This window comes from Trachypithecus francoisi, unplaced genomic scaffold (assembly GCF_009764315.1).
Source record: "Trachypithecus francoisi isolate TF-2019V2 unplaced genomic scaffold, Tfra_2.0 Lachesis_group5, whole genome shotgun sequence".
Lineage (NCBI taxonomy): Eukaryota > Metazoa > Chordata > Mammalia > Primates > Cercopithecidae > Trachypithecus > Trachypithecus francoisi.
Genome location: NW_022681470.1, coordinates 131,517,168 through 131,535,283, shown reverse-complemented (window position 1 = coordinate 131,535,283; position 18,116 = coordinate 131,517,168). Strand labels below are relative to the sequence as shown.

At 54.3% G+C, this 18,116-nt stretch overlaps 1 protein-coding gene across 2 annotated transcripts in view; it reads left to right on the top strand.

Moving 5' to 3' along the window:
• Positions 1-317: 317 nt before the first annotated feature.
• KLHL26 (kelch like family member 26) overlaps positions 318-18,116 on the top strand; it is a 35,536-nt gene continuing 17,737 nt past the window's right edge. Inside the window, exon 1 of one of the 2 annotated variants that reach the window (XM_033196734.1) lies at positions 318-484. In XM_033196734.1, coding sequence (XP_033052625.1) covers positions 402-484 — 83 coding nt within the window. In that variant the 5' untranslated portion in view covers positions 318-401. The remainder of the gene's footprint in view (positions 485-18,116) is intronic. The other variant, XM_033196735.1, reaches the window with a different exon arrangement.

The following is an 18,116-nucleotide window of genomic DNA, read 5'->3' as shown; positions in this document are numbered from 1 at the left end:
CGCCCCGCTAGCCCAGGGACCAACCCCATTCCGCACCTACTTGTCCTGGCTCCGCCCTGGCCCCACCTATCCACAGACAGCACGCCCTCTCAGCCCAGAACGGCCTCTATTTCAGACTTGGTTCCGCCCCTCACGCCAGGGCCCCGCCCCAATCCCGCACCCCCTAGCCCAGGCCCCGCCCTTGACCCGCTCCTCTGCATAGCAGGCCCCTCCCTTTATCCAAGGCCCGCCCCGGCGCTCCGTAGACCACGCCCCTCCGGTTCCGGGCCCGCCCCAATCCTTGGTTACTGGTCCCGGCCCCGCCCCTCCACAGACCTGGCCCCGCCCCGCCCCCCGCGTCTCGGTTTCCCGGGCCTGCGCGCGCGGCTCCCGTCACTCGAACGCGCGACGGCGGGGGAAAGATGGCGGAGTCCGGCGGTAGCAGCGGCGGTGCTGGTGGCGGAGGCGCTTTCGGTGCGGGCCCCGGTCCCGAGCGCCCGAACAGGTGAGACCCGGCCCGCAGGATAGACCTGCACCTGTCTTGGAGCCCAGGGCACCTGTGGGCAGTCTTGGGCATCCTGAGGGGTTGAGGGGAGGCCTGGCACGACTCGAGGGTCTTTCGCTGAGAATTTGGACTTCACGGGGCCCTGGGGTACTGGAGGAGCCGAGGGCTACTGAGGGGATAGCTGTAGCGGGGCTGGCTCGAGGCGTCTGCAGGCGATCCTAGGGACCTGAGAATCCTGGGGGTCTGAAGGGAAACCGAGGGGCTCCTGACTGTGATGGGCCGTGGGGCAACTGGGGATGCCAAAGGGCCTGGGCGGCAGAGAGGGCCTGAGCCGGGGCCATGGCCAGTCTGAGGGTGGTGAGGTGTCTTGGGGGCTCTGAGGAAGGGGCTAAGGCCCAAGGCTTCCTGGGAGGTGCTGAAGGGCCCCGAGGTGGCTAAAGGTGGTCCTGAGAGCGTGCTGAGGGGCCCTGGGAGGAGTGGAGACTGTGGGAGGCTCTCAGTGGGGGACTCAGGTGAACCTGGGAGCCTAAGACGGGGAAGCTGAAAGGGCCTGGGGTTGCCAGGGCCCCTGAGGGGCTGGGGTGGGTCTAGGGAACCTGAGGTGGATGAGAGAACTCCAGGGGTTTATAAAGAACGTAGAGAGGGTTCTTTTTTGGTGCTCCTCCTTTCCAGCCCCATGGGGTCCAAATCCACATCCCCAACAGGCTAAAGGACTTATAGAAAGGTCTTGCCCTCAGACAAGGGGACAGAATTCACCCCTTTTGTCAGAGGGAGGCCCTCTTTCCCCATGGCCCAGTTCTAACATGGATTGCTTGAACCTCAAGGTTTGCATGACAATTAGTTATCATCAGTAACTAATGATATGTGCGTGCATGCATTGTATTGGATTGTCGAAGGGAAAGAACACCTGCCTTAGGGAGTGTGATCTCCTGCTCTTTTCCTGTTGGGCAAAGCCAGACCCTCCCACCCCAGCTCCTCCTCTAGCCTGCCACCCGGGTCAGGCCAAGGAGGAAATTCAGACTTTTTCTTGTTGGTGAGCTTCCAGGAGCCAATAATTTCAGTCAACATGATAAATGATGATGTTATTGATACTTATGTGCTGTGGAGTTTTGGACCTCTGGGCTGGTGCTGGAGGGAATGGCCTGATGACCTGGCTGTGTGATTTGGTACTGAATGGAACGTGCATGGGATGGGTGAGGAAGGGAGGAGGGATGGCTGGGCCAGGGCACAGAGGGGGCAAAGGCCCTGCCTGTTCCTGAGGATGCTGAGTGGCAAGTTGAGACTTAGGTCTGTGGGCATTGAGTCTGATCTGCCAGAGGGGCCGTGGGGAACCCAGGAGGTTTGTGTCCAGAGGGGTGACCAGCCTTCTGGGGTATGTGTGGGGCAAGATTGTCCTGCAGTAGGGAGCCAGGAGACATCAGAGGATTTTCAGAGATACTCGGAGTGGCCAGGGCTTGAAAATTGGGTATGAGTTGGCAAGTGAGGGACAGGGAAGAGGGACAGTGAACCCCAGGTCCCTGCCTTGGGCACTGTAGTGGGATAACCTGGGGGTAGGGCTTTTTTTTCTTTTTTTTTGAAACCTGGTCTCACTCTGTCACCCAGGCATATAGGCTGGAGTGCAGTGACACCATCAAGGCTCACTGCAGCCTGAAACTCCTGGACTCAGGTGATCCTCCCACCTCAGCCTCTAGAGTAGCTGGGACTACAGGTGTGCACCACTACACTTGGCTAATTGTCACATTTTTTGTAAAGACCAGGTCTTGCTCTGTTGCCCAGGCTGGTCTCAAACTCCTGGGCTCAAGCAATCTTCTTGCCTTACCTCTCACTAAGGGCTGAGGTTACAGATGTGAGCCACCATGCTGGGCATGGCTTTTTTTATAAACAGCTTTATCGAGATATAATTAATTGCATGGCATACAATTCATTCATTTTGTTTTTATTTATTTATTGAGACAGAATCTTGCTCTATCGCCCAGGCTGGGGTGCAGTGACACGATCTCGGCTTACTGCAACCTCTGCCTTCCAGATTCAAGGGATTCTCTTGCCTCAGCCTCCTGAGTGGCTGGGACTACAGGTGCGTGCCACCACACCCAGCTAATTTTTTTTTTTTTTTGTTTGTTTTTTGAGTCAGAGTCTCACTCTGTCGCCCAGGCTGGAGTGCAGTTGCACGGTCTCGGCTCACTGCAAGCTCTGCCTCCCGGGTTCACGCCATTCTCCTGCCCCAGCATCCCTAGTAGCTGGGACTAGAGGCGCCCGCCACCAAGCTCAGCTAATTTTTTTTTTTTTTTTTAATATTTTTAGTAGAGACGGGGTTTCACCATGTTAGCCAGGATGGTCTTGATCTCCTGACCTTGTGATCCGCCCGCCTCAGCCTCCCAAAGGGCTGGGATTATAGGTGTGAGCCACTGCGCCTGACCATTTTTGTATTTTTTATTTATTTATTTTTTTTTTTGAGACAGAGTCTTGCTCTGCCACCCAGGCTGGAGTGCAGTGGCCGGATCTCAGCTCACTGCAAGCTCCGCCTCCCGGGTTTACGCCATTCTTCTGCCTCAGCCTCCCGAGTAGCTGGGACTACAGGCGCCCGCCTCGTCGCCCGGCTAGTTTTTTTTGTATTTTTAAGTAGAGACAGGGTTTCACCGTATTAGCCAGGATGGTCTCGATCTCCTGACCTCGTGATCCGCCCGTCTCGGCCTCCCAAAGTGCTGGGATTACAGGCTTGAGCCACCGCGCCCGGCCCATTTTTGTATTTTTTAAGTAGAGACAGGGTTTCACTGTTGGCCAGGCTGGTCTGAACTCCTGACCTCAGGTGATCCGCCCGCCTCGGCCTCCCAAAGTGCTGGCATGAGCTACTGTGCCCAGCTAATTCATTCATTTTAATTTATCAGTTCATTAAGGTTTTTGTTTTTGTTTTTGAGACAGAGTGTTACTCTGTTGCCCAGACTGGAGTGCAGTGGTGTGATCTTGGCTCACTGCAACCTCCGCTTCCTGGGTTCAAGCAGTTCTCCTGCCTCAGCCTCCTAAGTAGCTGAGACCACAGCTGCACACTACCATGCCCAGCTAATTTTTGTATTTTTAGTAGAAATGGGGTTTTGCCATGTTGGCCAGGCTGATCTTGAACTCCTGAGACCTCAAGTGATCTTCCTGCTTCAGCCTCCCACTGTGCTCAACCCAGATCATTAAGTTTCAGTACATTTACTGAGTTGTGCATCCTTCACTACAATCCAGTTTTTTGGAATGCTTCCATCAACCCAAAGAGTTCCCCCAACCTCGTTTGCAATTAACCCTGCTCCCCCAGCATCTAGCCCTGGGGACATCCTGATCTGCTTTCACTCTCTGTAGCTTTGTCTTTTCTAGAAATTTCATAAGAATGGAATCAGACATGTGGCCTTTGCGTCTGGTTTCTTTCCTTAACATAATGTTTTTGAAGTTCATCTGTGTTGTTGTATCAGAAGTTTGTTCTTTTTCACTGTGGAGTGAAAATAAACAAACTGTGTCCATCCAGACGAGATTGGATGGATGGACACAGTTTGTTTATCCATTAACTGGTTGATGGACTGTTGGGTTATTTCCATTTTGACAACTGCAAATAAAGTTGCTATGAACATCTGGGTATGTGTCTCTGTGTGGACATATACTTTCATCCTCTCGGGTAAATACTTAAGAGTGGAATGACTAGCTCATATGGTAGATGTGTTTAAATTTTTTTTTTTGAGACAGGGTCTCACTCTGTTGCCCAGGCTGGAGTGAAGTGGTGCAATCACAGCTCACTGCAGCCTCGACTTCCTTGGGCTCAGGTGATCCTCCCACCTCAGCCTTCTAAATAGCTGGTAGGTACCACAGGTGTATGCCACCACACCCAGCTATTTTTTCTGTGCTTTTGTTGAGACAAAGTCTTGCCATGTTGCCCAGGCTGGTCTTGAATTCCTGGGCTCAAGCGATCTTCCCACCTTGGCCTCCTAAAGTGCTGGGATTACAGGTGTGAGCCACCACGCCTATGTTTCTATATATATATATATATATATATATAATTTTTTTTTTTTTTGAGATGGAGTCTCTCTCTTTGCCCAGGCTGGAGCGCAGTGGCGTGATCTTGGATCACTGCAACCTCTGCCTTCTGGGTTCAAGCTATTCTCCTGCTTCAGCCTCCTGAGTAGCTGGGATTGTACTTATGTGCCACCACACCCAGCTAATTTTTGTATTTTTAGTAGAGACGGACTTTCACCGTGTTGGCCAGACTGGTCTCGAACTCTTGACCTCAGGTTATCCACCCGCTTTGGCCTCCCAAAGTGCTGGGATTACAGGTGTGAGCCACCGAGCCCGGCCATGTTTTAATTTTTAAGAAACTGCCAAACTCGTTCCCAAAGTGGCTATACCATTTTGCATCCCCACCAGCAATGTTCAAGAGTTCCAGCTCCTCATCCTCACTAACACCTGGTATGGCCGGTCCTTAGTTTTAGCCATTCTTAAGGTGTATGCTGGTGCCTTCATTTGGTGTTTTTATTTATTTATTTATTTGTGAGATGAGGTCTCACTCTGTCGCCCAGGCTGGAGTGCGATGGTGCGATCCCAGCTCACTGCACCCTGGAACTCCTGGGTTCACGCAGTCTTCTGGCCTCAGCCTATGGAATAAGTGGGATTACGAGTATGCACACCACTGTTCCCAGTCTTATTTTGGTTTTAAGTTGCATTTCTCTAATAACTAATGATGTTGGACAGTTTTTCATGAGCTTCCTAGCTATTCGTATCTTTGGTAAAGTGTCTTTTCAAATCTTTGGCTCATTTTTAAGTTGTGTTGCCTTTTTTTTTTTTTTTTTTTTGAGGCAGAGTCTTGCTCTGTCACCCAGGCTGGAGTGCAGTGGCCGGATCTCAGCTCACTGCAAGCTCCGCCTCCCGGGTTTACGCCATTCTCCTGCCTCAGCCTCCCAAGTAGCTGGGACTACAAGCGCCCGCCACCTCGCCCGGCTAGCTTTTTGTATTTTTAGTAGAGACGGGGTTTCACTGTGTTCGCCACGATGGTCTCGATCTCCTGACCTTGTGATCCGCCCGTCTCGGCCTCCCAAAGTGCTGGGATTACAGGCTTGAGCCACCGCGCCCGGCCCAATCCCAGCTGATTGTAATCTCCACCTCTCGAGTTCAAGCAATTCTCATGTCTCAACCTCCCAAGTAGCTGGGATTACAGGTGCATGCCACCACACCTGGCTAATTTTTGTGTTTTTAGTAGAGATAGGGTTTCTCCATGTTGGTCAGGCTGGTGTCGATCTCTTGACCTCGTGATCCGACCACCTCGGCCTCCCAAAGTGCTGGGATTATGGCGTGAGCCACTGCACCTGGCCCTCTTTCTTAAAAGACATCTTTGTCATTGTCCCCTTTCCTCCATCCTAGTGAAAAATCACTGGAGCCACTGATAGGGGTATCTCATGCCTCAGGTGCCAGTGTGGGGAGAACCCCTAATGTGGCAAGATGGAGCATGCAGAAAATGGATCATATTTTGAGGGAGATTGGTACAAGACATTCTCCCAAAAGTCATTTTGAGACATTGAGTCTTTGTAGCGTTGTTTGTCTGTTCCTTCATTTATTGCAAATAGGACAGCCAGGCCTAGTGCACGACCCACCTCCTTTTCTCAACTTGCCCACACCTCCTCCCTCTTCATCCTTCCACTCTCCAAGGTTCTGGCTCCTCAGAGCCACCTGCCTGACCGTGCAAACTCAAGTAGTCCCCAGGACACTTTTTCTAGTCACCTAGTTGTGTGTGTGTGTGTGGTGTGTGTGTGTGTGTGTGTGTGTGTGTGTGTGTTTGAGATGGATTTCACTTTTGTTGCCCAGGCTGGAGTGCAGTGGCATGATCACTGCAATCTCCACCTCCCCGGCTCAAGCAACTGATTATCCTACCTCAGCCTCCCAAGTGACTGGGATTATAGGCACCTGCCACCAAGCCCGGCTAATTTTGTATTTTTAGTAGAGATGGGGTTTCCTTATGTTGGCCAAGCTGGTCTGGAACTCTTGACCTCAGGTAATCCGCCTGCCTGGGCCTCCGAAAGTGCTGGGATTACAGGCGTGAGCCACTGTGCCCAGCTTGTTGTGGTTTTTTGTTTGGTTGGTTAGTTTGGTTTGAGGCAGAGTCTCACTCTGTCACCCACGCTGGCATGCAGTGTCATAGCTCCCTGCAGCCTTCTGACCTCCTGGGCTTAAGCAATGCGCCTGCTTCAGCCTCCCGAGTAGCTGGGACTACAGGCATCTACTATCACACCTGACTAATTTTTAAAAATTGTTTTGGGCTGTGTGCGGTGGCTCACACCTGTAATCCCCGGACTTTGGGAGGCCGAGGTGGGTGGATCACTTGAAGTCAGGAGTTTGAGGCCACCTTGGTGAAACCCCTTGTCTACTAAATACAAAAAGTAGCCAGGATTGGTGGCACGTGCCTGTAATCCCAGCTACTCGGGAGGCTGAGACAAGATAATCGCTTGAACCTGGGAGGCAGAGGTTGCAGTGAACTGAGATCCTCTACTGCACTCCCACCTGGGCGAGAGAACCAGACCCTGTCTCAAAAAAATATATATATGGCCGGGCGTGGTGGCTCAAGCCTGTAATCCCAGCACTTTGGGAGGCCGAGATGGGCAGATAACGAGGTCAGGAGATCGAGACCATCCTGGCTAACACGGTGAACCCCTGTCTCTACTAAGAAAATACAAAAAAAAAACTAGCGGGGCGCGGTGGTGGGCGCCTGTAGTCCCAGCTACCCGGAGGCTGAGGCAGGAGAATGGCGTAAACCCGGGAGGCGGAGCTTGCAGTGAGCTGAGATCTGGCCACGGCACTCCAGCCTGGGCGACAGAGCGAGACTCCGCCTCAAAAAAAAAAAAAAAAAAAAAAAAAAAAAAAATATATATATATATATATATTATTTTATAGAGACAGGATCATTTTTTTTTTGAGGCGGAGTCTCGCTCTGTCGCCCGGACTGGAGTGCCGTGGCCGGATCTCAGCTCACTGCAAGCTCCGCCTCCCGGGTTTACGCCATTCTCCTGCCTCAGCCTCCCCAGTAGCTGGGACTATAGGCGCCCGCCACCTCGCCCGGCTAGTTTTCTGTATTTTTAGTAGAGACGGGGTTTCACCATGTTAGCCAGGATGGTCTCGATCTCCTGATCTCGTGATCTGCCCGTCTCGGCCTCCCAAAGTGCTGGGATTACAGGCTTGAGCCACCGCGCCCAGCCTCTTTTTTTTTTGAGACGGAGTTTTGCTCTTGTTGTCCAGGCTATAGTGCGATGGCACGATCTCAGCTCACCGAAGCCTCCACCTCCCAGGTTCAAGCAATTCTCCTGCCTCAGCCTCCTGAGTAGCTGGGAATACAGGCATGTGCCACCATGCCTGGCTGATTTTTTATTTTTAGTAGAGACATGGTTTCTCCATGTTGGTCAGGCTGTTCTCAACTCCCAAACTCAGGTTATCCGCCCACCTTGGCCTCCCAAAGTGCTGGGATTACAGGCGTGAGCCACTGTGCCCAGCCGAGACGGGGTCTCATTATGTTGCCCAGGCTGGTCTTGAACTCCTGGGCTCAAGTGATCTTCCTGCAATAGCCTCCCAAAGTGCTGGGATTACAGGTGTGAACCACTGTGCCCAACCTGTATTTTTGTTTTTTGTTTTTTTTTTTTTTTTTTTTTTTTGAGACGGAGTCTCGTGCTGTCACCCAGGCTGGAGTGCTGTGGCCGGATCTCAGCTCACTGCAAGCTCCGCCTCCCGGGTTCACGCCATTCTCCTGCCTCAGCCTCCCGAGTAGCTGGGACTACAGGCGCCGCCACCTCGCCCGCTAGTTTTTTGTAGTTTTTAGTAGAGACGGGGTTTCACCGTGTTAGTCAGGATGGTCTCGATCTCCTGACCTCGTGATCCGCCCGTCTCGGCCTCCCAAAGTGCTAGGATTACAGGCTTGAGCCACCGCGCCCGGCCTTGTTTTTTGTTTTTGAGGTAAAATATATATAACAAAATTCACCCACTTTAAGTGAACAATTCAGTGGCATTTAGTACATTCACAGAATTGTGCAACCATCACTGCTGTCCAGTTCCAAAACATCTTTGTCCCCCGCAAAAGGTGACTCCATCTTCGTTAGCGCTGACCCCCTATTCTCCATTGCCCAGCCTGTGGCAATCACCAATCTGCAGTCTGTCTCTATCTGTTTTCAAGTTTTATAAATAGAATCATACACTGTGTGGCTTTTTGAGTCTGGCTTCTTTCACTCAGCCTGATGCTTTGGGGATCATGCATGTTGTAGCCTAAATCAGCACTTCATTCCTTTTTATGGCTGAGTAATATTCCACTGTGTGGATGTACTACATATTTATCCATTCATCTGTTGATGGACACTTAGATTGGTTCCACCTTTTGGCTATTATGAATCATGCTGCCATGAACATGAGTGTACACATTTTTGTCTAAACACTCATGTTCAGTCCTTTGGGGTACACATCTAGGAGCGGAATTGCTGGAGCGCATGCTTGTTGTATATTCTTGATCATGCTGGTCACCACCTAACGTTATTTGTTATGTTCCTCTGCAAGTGCCTTGAGGTTGGAGAGCCTGTCTCTCTTGTGCCCTCTTGTGTGCCTGGAACATGAATGACACAGGAGGAAGTGTCCCAGAGACGTGGCCGAGAGAGAGGGAGGAAGGGAGGGATGGGGGTGTGCAAAAATTTCTTGCTCTCTGAGGCTTGCAGTCTGGCAGGTGGGAATTCCTTTCTATGGTATCAGGTCGATCTTTGGCCTTTCCAGAGAGGCTTGTGGGGCTGCTGGGGGGCACTAGGGGCTGGTCTTAGTCTCTGTGACTGCCTTTCTAGCCTGCCAGGCAACGCCCGCATCAGCCTTTTTGTCCCACGAAGGTTTTGTCTTTTGGCCAGGGGCGGGGGCAGTTCCTGTCTTCCCCTTGGCTCTTCCATCGGTACCACAACTCAAGAAACTGTCCCCAAGAGGGACTGCGCTCCCCCACCCCCCACCGCCCCCAACGTTATATAACTTGTTTGTTCCAACTTCTGTCTTCTGCAACCAAGGGGGAAAAAAGAAAGAGAAAAGCTTATTCTCCTTCCTTCCTATCTCGAGGGATCAACAAAAAACCCGTTGCCTAGTAGAGATGGTCGTTAATGACTGAGCCGAACCTCAGGGATGGACAGAGTGGGGCTGCCCTGGCTGGGGTGCGCGGAGAGGAGGTGGGGTCCTTGCTGCAGGCACAAAGGACACTTGTTCACCAGCTGGCCTCCTCCCAGCTTGGGCCGTGGGGTCTAGACTCCTTGGAGGGAAAGGAGGCCTGGGCCACTTGGGGTGTTGCAAGGGGAGGCAAACCCTCTGGGGAGTTGCACCTCCCCAGCTATAATTCCATCACTGTGAGGTACCTGGCCGCCAGAGTTTTGGAGGAACCTTCTGGCCTCGCAGCCTCTCCGACAGGGACCTTTGGCATCCACACTTTTTGGCCTACGCTCCCTGGAGATGCCTGGGTAGGGCCCGGGCTCGCTGAGTCATGCTGTTCCTGGGGGTGAGGTGGGGGGATCTGGGTGAGGGATGTGCAGGCTTCAGGCGTTTGCATAAGAAGTGGTGGCTAGGCTGGGCGTGGTGGCTCATGCCTCTAATTCCAGCACTTTGGGAGCCTGAGGCAGGCTGATTACAAGGTCAGGAGTTTGAGACCAGCCTGACCAACATAGTGAAACCCAGTCTTTACTAAAAATACAAAAATTAGTCAGGTGTGGTGGTGGGCATCTTTAATCCCAGCTACTCGGGAGGCTGAGGCAGGAGAATCGCTTGAACCCGGGAGAAGGAGGTTGCAATGAGCTGAGATCGTGCCACTGTACTCCAGCCTGGGCGACAGAGTGAGAGTCCATCTCAAAAAAAAGAAGTGATGGCTGGCTGGGACGTTGTGCCCAGGGGCTTTGCTGCCTGCTGAAAGTGTTTGCATGGAAAGTTGTGGCCGAGACGCTGCGCCCGGTGGGTTCGTCACAGTCAGTCTGGCTCGGTGGCCTTTGCCTGTCGAAGATTTCTTCACAATCTAGATCATCTCTACCAAGCCCAGAGGCCTTGGAAGGGTCCAGCCCCCCAGCTCCTGCTAGGAATACCTGGGGGAAGAGGTGGCTTTCCAAGGAGGTTCTTGCTGCTTTGGGGAAGTTCTCATTCCTTTGGCCTCTTGCCCCTTTCTTTTTTATTTTATTTTTTTTTGATGTCACTCTGTTGCTCAGGCTGGAGTGCAGTGGCATGTTCTCGGCTCACTGCAATCTCCGCCTCCTGGGTTCAAGTGATTCTCCTGCCTCAGCCTCCCAAGTAGCTGGTACTACAGGCACCCGCCACCACGCCTGGCTAGTTTGTATTTTTAGGAGAGATGGAGTTTCATCATGTTGGCCAGGCTGGTCTTGAACTCCTGACCTCAGGTGATCCACCTGCTTTGGCCTCCCAAAATGCTGGGATTACAGGCATGAGCCAGTGCGCCCGACCTCATGCCCCTTTTAGAAGGAGGATTTTGACCCTTCTAAGACGTGGACTCAAGTCCTTCTCCTGGAAAATGTGGTCAGATATCATGGCATGAGGTGTCTTATCACACGCATGGGTGACTGTGGGTCCCTCTTTGTGGGGTGTGGCTGTGACAGATTCCTCATCTTGGAAATGGGCTCTAGGCCCACCAGGTGGGGGGTGTCTGGGAGGAAATGAGTGGGGAGAGGCCGCATGTGCCTCATCAGTGTTGTTGTGGCGGTGCTGACATCGCCCATGATGGGGATATTGCCATCCTGTCTGCCATGCCCGCATGGGCCTTGAGGGGATCATCGGTGCCAGCAAGGCTTGATGTGGCGTGCATGTGTCAGGCAAGGAAAGGAGAGGGTCAGCTTGAGCTTTTGGGAAGACAGTAGTGCCATGATTTGGTGGCCGTGAGAGGGACAGCAGCAGGGGCAGCGGGAGAGTAGAGCACATCCAGCGTGAGCTGGAGAGGGCAGGTCAGGCCAGGAGCAGGCCTGGGAGCAGGAGCTCAGCGGGGGAGGGGGCGGGAGCGTCTCAGCAGGGATGGGGGCAGGTGGAACAGGGCCAGCTCAAGAGGGGCACTGACCTGCAGGCCAGGCCACATCCAGGCCACTCAATCTGCCCCTCACAGCTGAGCCCCTTCTCTGGGAGGGAGGCCACCCCCTCCTCCCCTCCTTGTTGGCAGGTCCCGAGAGCTCTGGGAGTGGAATTGCTCTGAAAGCACTCACTTCACCCTGAATCGCGCGGTGCGATCGTCACAGCTGGACTGTTTCCACCTGGTAGCTGTGACCTCCGGGACTGCCTCCTTGTCGTGGTCCATAGTTACTGGGGAAGAAAGGTTTTATTACCCTCCCCCACAATCGCACCATCTCCAGGGAGCCCATGCGAATGTCATCCCACCTCCCCCACAGCAATTACTTTTTATCTCACCCATCTCTCCTCAGACACTGTAAAAGTAAGGCTTTCTCCTCACTCCAGCTCTTTCGTTTTTTCCTCTTTCTGATATTTGCATGTGTGTGTGTGTGAGAGAGAGAGAGATACCTACCCTTTGGTTTTAGGGGATGTTTTAGATTTGGTGTTGAGAGGCCCTGGAGGAGGAAGAGAGGAGGAGGAGGAAGAGTGGAGGAAGAGAAGGAAGAGATGAGAGGCAGGAGGAGGAAGAGGAGGAGGAGAAAAAGGAGGAGGAGGAAGAGGGAGGAGGAAAAGAGGAGGAAGAGGAAGAGAGGAGAAAGATGGAGAACAGGAGAATGAGGAGGGAGAGAAGAGGATGAGGGGGAAGGACAGAGATAGAAATAATTCAGCGACTTGGGGCCTTGGATCCTGGAAGAAGTGGGTGGGATCTACTGCAGGCATGGGGTGACTGGGCAGCATGTGTCCCGGCATCCCCAGCTCTTTGCTCTGTGGACAGGATTTGTTACACACCTTTCTCTGCCTTTGTGTGGGTGCCACAGTCTCCTGTGTCCGCCTGTGCCAGGTACTGGACATGCAGGGTCCATGGGACAGATGGGCCCTGCCCGTGGGGTGCATACATGTCAGCAAGAGTTAGAGAACGTCGTGTGGTCATTTCCAGGCTGGCTGGGCCAAGGGGCCAGGGCAGGGTTTGGGTGAGGGGCATGTTGGTCAGCCTTCTGTTTTTTTTTTTTTTTTTTGAGACGGAGTCTCGCTCTGTCTCCTGGGCTGGAGTGCAGTGGCCGGTTCTCAGCTCACTGCAAGCTCCGCCTCTTGGATTTATGCCATTCTCCTGCCTCAGCCTCCGAGTAGCTGGGACTACAGGCGCCCGCCACCTCGCCCGGCTAGTTTTTTTTTGTAGTTTTTAGTAGAGACGGGGTTTCACCGTGTTAGCCAGGATGGTCTCGATCTCCTGACCTCGTGATCCGCCCGTCTCGGCCTCCCAAAGTGCTGGGATTACAGGCTTGAGCCACCGCGCCCGGTAGCCTTCTGTTTTGAAAGGACCCCTCTGTAGGCCGAGTGTGGTGGCTCACGCCTGTATTCCCAGCACATTGGGAGGCCGAGGCGGGTAGATCACTTGAGGTCAGGAGTTAGAGACCAGCCTGGGCAACATAGTGAGACCAAGTCTCTACTAAAAATAGACAAAACTAGCCGAGCACGGTGGCGGGTGCTTGTAGTCCCAGCTGCTCTAGAGGCTGAGGCACGAGAGCTGATTGAACCCAGGAGCCAAGATTCCACCACTGCACTCCATCCAGCCTGGGCGACAGAGCAAGACTCTGTCTCAGAAAAGAAAGGATCCCTCTGGCAAGAGACAAGGGAGCCTCAGCCAGGGTGGGCCCTGGAGGGATGGAGAGGCACGCGCAGGCTTGGGGATGCTTGAAGGTTGAGCTTGTGCTGACCGATAGTGGTGGCTGGTTTCTGCCCTCCCCACCGGGCAGGCTGAAGGTCAAGGTTGTCCTTGGTCCTGCAAGGCTGTATTGCCTGCAACAAGCAAGGGACTTGGAGACGCCACCTGGCCTGGGGGATTCGCAGCCCTGCCTGTGTTCCAGAAAAGCCCTTCATGCCTCTCCTTGCTCAGGGTTCGTGCCACCTGGAGCTCCCACAGTCCTTGAGGGCTTCAGGTCTTCCCACCAGCAGGTTCCAGTCCTGGGAATGTCCCTCCTCCTGAGAGAAGGCCTCAGTCTGGCTGCAGCTGCCCGGGAGGTCCCCAGGTAGCATCTCTCCTGGGTTCCACCTTCGAGCCACAGCCTGGAGCCAGCCCCTCCTGCCGTCTCCTCCCCATCCCAGCTCAGAGCCACTCCTGGCTCTTCCCCTCCTGGGCGTCATCCCCAACTCCAGCCAGCAGGACCCTCCTCAGGCAGGCATCAGACCACCTCACTGCACCGCCAGACACCTGCCAGTGGCTCCCTCACTCTCAGAACAAAATCTGCTTCTTGATGTGACCTGCCAGGCCCCTGAGCTTCCGCAGCCCTGATGGCTCTGCTGGGCTCTGAAGCACGCTCACTGGAATGTCCTGTCCCAGTGATTTGCACGGCTCAAGTGTTGTCTCCTCGGGGCCTGGCCACTGTGTCCGCCGTGGCGCCACTGCTCGCCCTGTCGTCACGGTACATTCTCTGTGCTTAAGGACCCATGTCCCCGTAGAATGTGCGTTCCCCAAGGGCAGGGCTTTATCGGTTCTGTTTATAGTAGTGGTCCTGGTGCTGGCACAGCTGCTGGCACAGGGTAGATGCTCTTGAGTACAGCTCCAGTGAGTACCCCACCCCACACAGTCTTCGACGCATACCGGAGGGGAAGCCTCCTGGCATAGCTCTGCATGCCCAGGCTGGCCAAGGGTCATCCGCCTCTTCCTCTTCGCTTCATTGAACCAGCAGGGTGTGGGCAGAGCAGCAGAAATTCACAGGCGTGTTGTCAGTAAACCGGCCCTGTTACAGAGCCCAGGGCACCGTACCGTTTTCCATGTGCTGTCTTTAATGAGTGAGCAAAACCTCAGCCCTGCATGTTAAAGCAAAGGCAGCAAACGACAGCCGCTCTCTCCCTGTCCAGCTGTCTGAAGTGGAAGTGGGGGCCAAGCCCACTGGGTTCCTGCTGCCGGCAGCCCCGCCCTCCTCCTCTGGTAGCCGCTCTGCAGCTGTGCGGACCTGCTCTCTTAACACTTGTTAACCCCAGCCTCCAGTCCCTTCCTGCCCCCCACCCCACCCCTTCCACATGTCTCTCCGGAGAGGGCTGCGCAGAATTCACAGGACTCGTCTCCAACGGCAGCGCCAGCAATTCCCTAGCATTCCTCCTCTGCAGAGCGGATTTTGGTGCATATCCAGCGTGATTTCAGACCCCTCACCGCGCAGCGGAGCGCCTGATCGCTCTGTGTGCACCACCACAGTGCACACTGAAAATATTGTGATCTGGGAGGAAGTAACCGGCACCTTGGGGGAATCACAGACCTTTCCTGCGAGGGCAAGGGCTTCCGGAATTGAACAGGCTGGGCCTGGAGGAGACCTTGAGGGGTGGACCTTCAGGCTTGTAAAGGCCTGGAGGGGGGTCACCCGAGGATCGAGGCCGAAGATGTTTACTGACGCCACAACTGTGAAATTCCACAGGGGTCAAAGACGGACTCGGGCAGGCGGGAGCGGTCTGGGCTGGATATCCGGAGAGTTCTGTTCTCCACGGGATGTTAGAATTTGAGGCAGTCTGCCGAAGGAGGCAGAGCAGAGAGGCATGTGATCACCCAGATCGTCTGTTACTGGAGCTGAGAGCGGGACATTTTCCCGGAGCGGGGTGGAAGGAGTGTCAAGGTGACTGTGAGGCGACAGACACGTAGGGGAGCCCCACAGAGGACCCCCAAGGCACCCTCTCTGTTGCCATCAACCTGAATCATCCTCTCTCTGAAAAGCTTGCAGGACTGAGGTTCGAGTCGGAAGCATGCGTTCTTCTTGGTGAAGTCCGTCCTGTCCCAGGAGGGCTTCTCTAGGTCTCTCCTCTGGCTCCCCCTCCTCGGGTCCTTGTGGCTCTCTGTCGTGTGAAACGGGGGGTCAGGAGCACACAAATGTTTACACTCCACGTGAGTCACTTGCACAGATGACGGGTGATGTTTTCCTCGCCAAGGCTGATGGCACCGGGCCCCTCTGCCGTTCCAGCCTCAGTCACGCCTCCAGTCTGTTAGCATTTAGAGTTGCTGAACTTTCGCATTGGTCAGGGGCGCGGGCAGCTTGCTGACCTTTTCTGGGAGTCGTGGCGGACGGAGTGGAGCCGCCTGTCTTGTCACAGACAGGCGGGGCTGCGGCTGGGGATGGCCACCGCCCACTCGCCCTCAGAATGGCCCTCAGCGGGGCTTCCTCGCCCCCCAGCCCGGGTAGGAAGCTCGTGTGCACTGTAGGGAGAGGCGGCAGCTGGAAAAGTGTTAAGGCCACAGCGGTTTTTCCAGAGGCTTGTCTGGAATGCGGTGGACGGATCTGAGGCTCCTGACATCCGAGGCCCCTCTTGGTGGGGAGAGCCAGAAACCCAAGACACTGCCGTCAGTTAAAGACTTGAAGTTCACATTTTAAAAAGTGCAAGGAGACACTCGGTTTTAGGTACGTTGGGGTGCAAGGTCTGAAGCCTGGAATCTGTGGCTCCCTTCTTTCAGCCCTGCCATCCCTCTTGTCTGGGTGCTGCCCACCTGGTAGAAAGGGGACCTCACCTTGCCACTCCTCTAGCCCGCCAACACCACTGGAAAGGTGACCCTTCATCCTGGTGGCTCCAGTAAAAATCCCAAGGAAGGCTCTGATTGGATCAGAAAGGCCAAGTCCCAAGTCCCCATCCCAGGATGAATCCCTATGACCAGGGGCCCCAGAGCCTCTGTCCAGTCTGCGTCACATCCGTATTTTCAGTCCAGCAATGGGGTCTGCCTGATCTCCAACACTGGGGCTGAGAATAGAGAAGAGGAGGTTCCTGAGGAAAACAGGGGGGCCTTATGAGAAGAGGGGAGGGATGGTAAACACCCCAAAAATGAAGATACTCATGATAGACCCCCTCTGACACTGAAATTTGTGTTGTCTTTCAAAGGCGCTGGGCTAAGCTGTGGAGTGCCTGCATCTGGCCCGGCTCTGCTGGGGATGAGCAGTGCCATGTGGCAGCCCTGTCCCTTCTGGGGCTTCAACACCTGTCCTGCCAGTGGAGGCAGTGGAGTGGGCTGCCTTGCGGCACGTTGCCACCCCGAGATGCTAGATTTCAGCAGTGCTGGAATTTCGCTGGGTTTCCAACGGTGCTCTGGGGCTGTGCAGTCATGTACCTACTTGCCTGAACTGTAGAGTGAAGGGATTTGCTCATTCAAGTGGTCCCTGCTCCTGGCCCAACGCAGTGGGACCAAGTCGGGGGATGGGCTGTCACAGAAGCAGTCTCCCCTCAGTGGGAAGGAATGGGAAAGGGAAGCCTCAGGCCGAAACCTGCCCACTCATCAGCCCTGGATGGGCACCCAACTGGGCCATGAGGGTGAGGAAGGCCATGGCAGAGAAGGCTCTGGAGTGGAGGCAGCAGAAGGGCTGAGCGCAGAAATGCTGGTGGGCTCAGGAGTGCAGTGAAGAGAGGAGGGTCTGAAAGCAAGAGGGTCGGCCACTCAGCACAGAGCACAGCATGAGCAAAGGCCCAGAAACTGGATGTGCAGGAGAGTCCCGCTGCAGGCTTCGCTGTGGATCCCAAAGGATCACATGCACTAGGACTCGGGCCAGGAGGTCACACGGAGAGGAACGAGCAGTGAGCTAAGATAAGAGTTGGGCTCCAGCAGGCCGGGTGCGGTGGCTCGCACCTGTAATCCCAGCACATTGCGAGGCCAAGGCGGGCAGATCACCTGAGGCTGAGAGTTTGAGACCAGCCTGGTCAATGTGGTGAAACCTCGTCTCTACTAAAAATACAAAAATTGGCCGGGCGCAGTGGCTCACGCCTGTAATTCCAGCACTTTGGGAGGCCGAGGTGGACTGATCATGAGGTCAGGAGATCAAGACCATCCTGGCTGACATGGTGAAACCCTGTCTCTACTAAAAATACAAAAAAAAAATTAGCCGGTCGTGGTGGCGGGCGCCTATAGTCCCAGCTACTCGGGAGGCTGAGGCAGGAGAATGAACCCAGAGGCGGAGCTTGCAGTGGGCAGAGATGGCGCCACTGCACTCCAGCCTGGGCGACAGAGGGAGACTCCATCTCAAAAAAAAAAAAACAAAAAAACAAAAAAACAAATATTAGCTGGGCGTGGTGGCAGGTGCCTATAGTCCTAGCTATTCGGGAGGCTGAGGCAGGAGAATCACTTGAACCTGGGAGACGGAGGTTGCAGAGAGCTGAGATTGCACCACTGCACTCCAGTTTGGGTGACAGAGCCAGACTCCGTCTCAGAAAAAAAAAGAAAAAGAAAAAAAAAAAAAAGAGTTGGGCTCCAGCCCAGTGCTGCCACCCGGGAGCCATCCACCTGCCACCTCACCCATCCACTCACCTTCAAACCCCACCTCCCTTGCCAGCAGCAAGCTCTCTGCCTCCACGGCACCCCTCCCATCCTGGCTGGTACCTGGACCACAGTGTTGGGGTGTCCCCATCAGAACAGCCCTCATGAACCAAGGGAGCGCCCACTTTGCGCAAGGCCATCAGCTGGGGTGGTGCAGTTCTGATTCCTGGCTCTGTTGTTGGCAGGCAGCCTAGAAAAGGGGCATGGCTATCATCCCATTTTACAGATGGGGAAGTTGAGGCACAG